Genomic DNA, 6,840 nt, shown 5'->3' with positions numbered 1-6,840 from the left:
TATGCCTGCGCTGCTATATTTGGGATTCCAAAGTCAAGCAATGCTAGCGCGCGTTAGAAGTTAGAGTTGGTTATTTTCCAGAGCATGTTGTCGCCTGCAGATGAAGCACATTAGTACACCCAAGGTATAAAATCGTTCATCTAATAATATTGTGTTGACTAAGCGTAGAAATCGTGGTTTTGTTAGATTGATGACGTTCACTTGCAGAGCAAGTTCTCACAGAAGAAAACACACAAAGGCAGTCTTTACGTGACACCAACCCATCTTATCTTTCACAATCAAACCGTAGGAAGAGAAACATGGGTAAGGATAATGAGTGATAGGATACTGTCTGTCTGTCTGGGTACAGTAGCTGTACGTGTATACATGTCTCTTGTTTGTATGTATGTTTGTTTGTCTATTTACTGGTTTGTCAATTTGTCTGTCTGTTTGCTTGTTTGTCTTTGTGTTTATTTGTTTGTCTTTGTGTTTATTTGTTTGTTGTGTGTTTCCGGTTGCCTGTCTGTTTGCCTGTTTTGTTTATTTTTTCTGGTTGTGTGTGTGTGTGTGTGTGTGTGTGTGTGTGTGTGTGTGTGTGTGTGTTTGTGTGTGTGTGTGTCTGTGTCTGTGTCTGTGTGTCTGTGTCTGTGTGTGTGCATGTGCACGCGTGTGCTTGTGCATGTGTCTGTCTGTCTGTGTGTCTGTTTCTCAGTTAGTTTGTCAGTCAGTATTTGTATGTCACATCTAAGACTATATTGTAGACACCAGAATTTTGTTTATGTGGTGTGTGTCTTCTAGCTGTTGCATACTCACATCTTACAAGTGGAAACGCTACCATTAAATACGAAAGGCTCGCCCTTGAAGATAACCTACAAAACATTTAGATCATTCACATTCATCTTTGCTAAAGATCGTGAATGCCAAGACATCTATGATACTCTGGTGCACTTCTCTAAACCAAGTGAGTGTTACTCATGATCTACAAAGATACAAGATGTTGGTATGTAGGGGCATAGCTACATAACTTACTTGTGGAAATTTTGTAGATTTATTTATTTATACATTTTATTTATTTATTATTTATTTATTTATTTATTTATACTGTATCAGGAGTGATACACTGCATACATAATTATGTGAAGAGTCATTCTGTTGATGTTGTAGATTCATATAATGATTTATATGCGTTTCACTACTCACCACAAGAGAAGAAATTCAGCCGCGAGAACGGCTGGTCTATCTTCCATCACAAGAAAGAGTTTGGTCGAATGGGCATTCCCAACGACTACTGGCATTACAGTCCATTGAATGAGAACTTCAAGGTTAGTGAAGAAGTCGTGAATGGGAGTGCTAAGTTTAGGAGTCGAGAGAGAGAGTACCAGCATTGTCTTATTACCACCAAGAGACACAGGTGATGGATATGGTTCACATTGGATGGTGTGTCTGTCTATTTACTTTTTATTTTTTGCTTATTTGTTTGTTTTGTTATCTGTTTGTTATGAATTTGTTTATGTGTAGGCAGCATTATGTCGTTGCAGTCAGCCACTAAGTGGGATGGTCAAACGATCATCAGACGACAAACGTATTTGGAAACAATTACGCGAGCGAATCCCAACAAAGGATACATGTATGTAGTCGACACACGCCCACGAGTAAGAGTCAAAAATTTGTGTTGCAATAAACAGCATTCTTTGTGTGTTTTATTTGTCTGTCTGTTTGTCTGCCTGCATGGCTATTTGTTTATCTGTTGTTCCATTACCATAGAGTGTCACTTATCCAGACAGGTTGGGACCGGAGGGTATCCAGATTAGTGATTTGTTGATAACCAGTATTACGTCTTCATCTCTATACAAGTGGCTATCAAAGTGTATAGCATGTAGATATCCACAGTTACCATAGCAAAAGGATAAATGAGTAGTCGGTGTTTGGCTGGGGACGGTAGCGATTACTGGCTGTGACTTGACCATCAGCTGGAGAGATGATGGGGCTTTGGGTGCCCACACTTCAGTTGGCATCAGAAGTGGAGTGGCGGATCCAGAGCACAGTTGAGGGTATTGGCAATGTGACGTCATGAAAGAAAACATTAGGAAATCTATTAACTTAATTACTAATTACTGATAAGAGAATCAGCAAAATTTGAAACATGATCACATTACCAAGGTAAATGTACATCACTATGTTCATACAATGTTTATACAATGACTGTGTCTGCACATGCTCAAATACTTTGGCAGTCTCCTCCATGTTTTATACTTCCGTTTTCAAGTTCTAGACATGTGCCTGTTGCATCACCCTGTAGGTCTGCCTCTCCAGTCAGTGCTCTTGCAAGTTCCGGGTTTGGCTGTAGGAGTTCGCTAGTGCAGGCCCAATGCTTTCTTGAGTAGCACACGGGAGCCCAACCATAGGATTGGGGTGTGACCTAAATTGTAGCTACTGACATTTACTGTTTTCATTGGCGTAGTCAGGATTGCGGACCAGGTGGTGCTCAACATAAACGATATATTAAATATATTTCAACTTACATATAATGTTGCTGGCATGTGAAAAAAGTCAAGCAGAAATTGCAGTACTGCATACCTGCCTTGGAGTACGGACTGTTTTTGTGTCAACTCTAGTATAATTTGAACTTTTCAGTGACGACAGAACATTACTTACCAGTGATCCAAGACAGAAAGCAAAGGTATGCTCGAGCACCCCAATCACCCCCTCTGGCTATGCCACTGGTTTTGTATTATAGCAAGACTGGGGAAGTTGCCACCATTATCATTCTTATTTACACAAGAAGTTTTTACTGATTTTGTCTGTCTTGTGGCTTTGATTTTGTAATTCTGATTGTACATTATTTACTTTGTGGCTACATTTTTTGATGTGTTTGCATGATTTGTTTGTCTGTATACGTGGCACTTTACTGTATTGTGGAATAAGCAATAGAAAGTAGTTGACATTTTTACAGATCAATGCAATGGCCAACAAAGCAGCAGGAAAAGGTTATGAGAATACAAATTTTTACAGCAAAATGGAGTTTCACTTTTTGGGAATTCCCAACATTCATGTGATGCGTGACAGTTTGAACAAACTGGTAGAAGGTAGAGACTCTTATTTTACTGGACGTTGAGTGAATGTGATGGACGTGATTTGTATAGTTGTGTCGAATCCTAGTTTGAGTATGACAGAGTTTCTCAGTGGTATTGCGGGCAGTGGTTGGTTGAAACATATTAGGAGTGTCATGGAGACATCAATTTTTATAGCAGAGGTGGGATGGTTGGTTGGTTGGTTGATTGGTATGCGTGTGTGCATGTGTGTGTGTGTGTGTGTGTGTGTGTGTGTGTGTGTGTGTGTGTGTGTGTGTGTGTGTGTGTGTGTGTGTGTGTGTGTGTGTGTGTGTGTGTCTATGTGTGTGTTTGTGTGTGTGTGTGTGTGTGTGTGTGTGTGTGTGTGTGTGTGTTTTATATTTGTGTGTATTTATTGCACACGTGTTTGTTTGTGTTTGTGTGTATGTGTGTTTATGTTTGTGTACAAAGTTTTTCAAGTGTGTTTCTTTGTTTGTGGTTTGGCTCTCGCTGAACAGGGGCGGTCTGTGTTGGTTCACTGCAGTGATGGTTGGGATCGAACGGCTCAGATGTGCTCTGTTGCCTCGTTGATTGATCCTTACTATCGCACTTTGCACGGATTTCAATTTCTAATCTGTAAAGAGTGGCTGGCATTTGGACACAAGTTTACTGAAAGGTGAACAACTACACACACACACACACACACACACACACACACACACACACACACACACACACACACACACACACACACACACACACACACACACACACACACACGCATGGATGGGTATGCCCTTCGGAAAGTTTTGAAGTTAGCACCCCCTGTCTATTTCTGGGTAGGGACCCCAGCATTACTCAGAGTTGTAGGCCGCGCTTACGAACCCCTTGATGCGTGGCCAGAGCATCGAAGGGCACTGACTTTGGCACAGCCGCAGGACTGGACCTCAAGTCCACGCGTACCCGTATATACTGCGTGATGTTCTGCCAAGCCAGCGGTCAAGTCTTCTCCCGGTCAAAGACCAGGTACTCATTTATACTCCTGAGTCGAGAGAGGCAATTGTGTGTGAATTTCCTGCCTAAGGAAATTATGCCTGTACTCGCCCGCAAACCTACGACCTCAGCATCCTGTACGTTTCCATTCTCCAAGTGCAACTCTCTAACCATCTGAGGTGTACAGACACCACACACATGCACATGCACACGACACGCGCGTGCGCGCGCGCACACACACACACACACACACACACACACACACACACACGGTAAGACCACTTTTAGTTTGTCTCTGATTGTCATTCGTTTGTTTAAATGTGGCCATTTAGATAGTGACAGCAAAGAGATTTTTCCTGTTTTTCTCCAATTTCTAGAAGTCGTGTGGCAGCTCCAGTGCCAGTTTCCATGTACTTTCCAGTTTAATGAGAAACTCTTTATTGATCTCCACAAACATGCCGTTCATGTCAGTTTGGAACATTTCTTGGCAACTGTGAACGAGAACGAAAAGAGCTAGAGTAAGTAAAGTGAATTTGTGTGGAGTAAGTAGAGCCTTGCATCATGACAGTTTTGTTTAGATTGAGTAGCCGAACGTATTCATTCTGGGGATATGTATGGGAGCATGAGCATGAGAGTGAGTATTTGAATCTCATGTATCGATCAATGACGAAATACACTGAAATGATGCTTAATCCAAACATTAGCCCACAGAGAATACGGTGAGTGCAGATGTGTTGAGTGCAGATGTGTGTGTGTGTGTGTGTGTGTGTGTGTGTGTGTGTGTGTGTGTGTGTGTGTTTTGTGTGTGTGTGTGTGTGTGCATGTGTGTGTGTGTGTGTGTGTGTGTGTGTGTGTGTGTGTGTGTGTGTGTGTGTGTGTGTGTATGTCGAGATGTCTCATTAGGTTTTGGAGAGGAATGTACAGTCGTCATGATCACGCTGTGCTTCCTCGGTAATCAACAGAATCTTGTCTTGCAAGCATCGTACGGGAAACAGAGAATTGGCGGAAAGAGAAATCAGTCCTAGAACAGGTTAATGTAATACATACAACACAGACAGAATCATGGTATAAATAGACTAATAATCAACAGACAAGCAGACAGACAAACAGAAACAGAAGTGTATTGCAAGACATGAGTAACAGAATTTATATTCCAGTAACCAAATGTGACTCATGTGTTGTTATTACTTAGAAAATTAAGGCACTGAAAAAGCGTCTTGGCTATGTTGATCATGAAGCAGACGATTCATCCATTTCCGATATGAAAGGAGGAGAAGACAAGAGCATGGGTCGTATGGAGAAAAGAAAGATAGCCTAGACTGTATTGTTGACAACAGTTTCTATGGGTGGGATCACTAAATAGAGAGGCTAAGTGGCTTTCTCTAGAGCAGCAGTCTCTGTTACTGGAAGTAGTTGTCATGAGTGTGACACATTTGTGTAACATAAGAATGACACACATTGATGCTTTCACAACAAATAGTGACTCGTGTGCATTATGGATACAAAATTAATTAATACTAGAATTAAAATATTTTTTAAAAATAAAGAGAAATGTAGGAATTGCCAAAAAAACAATAGAAACAAGTTTTACATAGCAGCAATAACGTCATACAGTTTTACCAACCCTCATAAACAATGGGTACTTGTAAAAACTGGACTCTGGACTGGACTGGACTGGACTGGACTGGACTAGATTCTGGCACCATTCTGGACTTGTATAATTCGCGCATGCGCTGAACGTAGAGACAAGATAGACAAGATAACCACAACCCACAACTCAACTCAACTCAACATAAACTTTAGGTTTCACAGGTGTACTATCTAAGCCTGACCACTAAACAGTTATCTGAAATGTGTTCTCGTATATCTATATCTAAGCCTGACCATTAAACAGTTATCTGAAAGGTGTTCATCAAATGCTGTACATGAGTAGTACAGAGCTGAAGTAGAATGTCTGCAGGGATATGAATACTGGAAGGAACAAACTGTGGTTCCACAGCTTTGATGCATTCGATGTTACAGTGGTAATCGCATACAGTTGGCCTCTTTGGAGTAATTAGATTGCCAGTGGTGTCACGGAATGGACGCTGCTCTGCAAGAAAAACAGGCGAAAATGAAAAGCGGTCGCACTGACGCTATGCAAGCAGATGCTTGGAACTTAAGTCCAAGGTCGAGCGGACCAGGAGGCTGGAGAAGAATCGTAAGAGACTTCGCCAGAGTGGTTTGTTTCAACGAGATGCTGGACGGTTTTACAGAGAGTTGGGTAAGCAGACTATCCAGGTCACATCCCTGCCATCCGAGTCTGAGATCAAGCAGTATTGGGGTGGTATCCTGGAAACTGAGGTGTATCACTATGAGTCTGCCTTTTGTCTGAGACGTCAAACCGATGGGGAGACGTCAAACCGACGGGGAGACGCACCGGAGAGATGAGCAGAAGTGGCTACCTATCTCAGACAATGAGCGTGTCTCAAAGGATGGGGAACTGGAAGTCTCCTGGTCCAGACAAGGTTTATAGTTTCTGGGTCAAGCGTATCACTTGTCTTCACACTGATCTAAGTCGTAACTACAACCTGCTGGTTCAGAATCCAGACTCTGTACCCGACTGGTTGTCTCAAGGAACAACCAACCACTCTGATTCCTAAGAATGACAAGACTGACCAGGCCAAAAATTACCGGCCTATCACGTGTCTGTCTGTCTTCTTTAAGACCCTCACTTCAGTCATCAGGCAGAGGATTGCAGGGCATTTGGTTCAGAGAAACCTCATGGCTTCGAAGCAGAAGGGTTGTCGACAGGGATCTTTTGGTGCAAAGGATTAGC

At 42.1% G+C, this 6,840-nt stretch overlaps 1 protein-coding gene across 1 annotated transcript; it reads left to right on the top strand.

Moving 5' to 3' along the window:
- The first annotated feature begins 57 nt into the window (after positions 1–57).
- Positions 58–5,499, top strand: LOC134183256 (myotubularin-related protein 8-like). The gene is given in 14 exon segments (XM_062650749.1): positions 58–124; positions 187–303; positions 778–940; positions 1,144–1,340; positions 1,343–1,390; positions 1,498–1,561; positions 1,564–1,631; positions 2,933–3,065; positions 3,123–3,232; positions 3,548–3,705; positions 4,400–4,540; positions 4,601–4,741; positions 4,926–5,052; positions 5,215–5,499. Coding segments are annotated over 11 exon segments (1,131 nt in total). The 5' UTR covers positions 58–100; the 3' UTR covers positions 4,449–4,540; positions 4,601–4,741; positions 4,926–5,052; positions 5,215–5,499.
- The last annotated feature ends 1,341 nt before the right edge of the window (positions 5,500–6,840 follow it).

The sequence above is a fragment of the Corticium candelabrum genome, chromosome 8, assembly GCF_963422355.1.
Source record: "Corticium candelabrum chromosome 8, ooCorCand1.1, whole genome shotgun sequence".
NCBI lineage: Eukaryota > Metazoa > Porifera > Homoscleromorpha > Homosclerophorida > Plakinidae > Corticium > Corticium candelabrum.
This window is presented reverse-complemented; position numbering and strand designations above follow the sequence as displayed.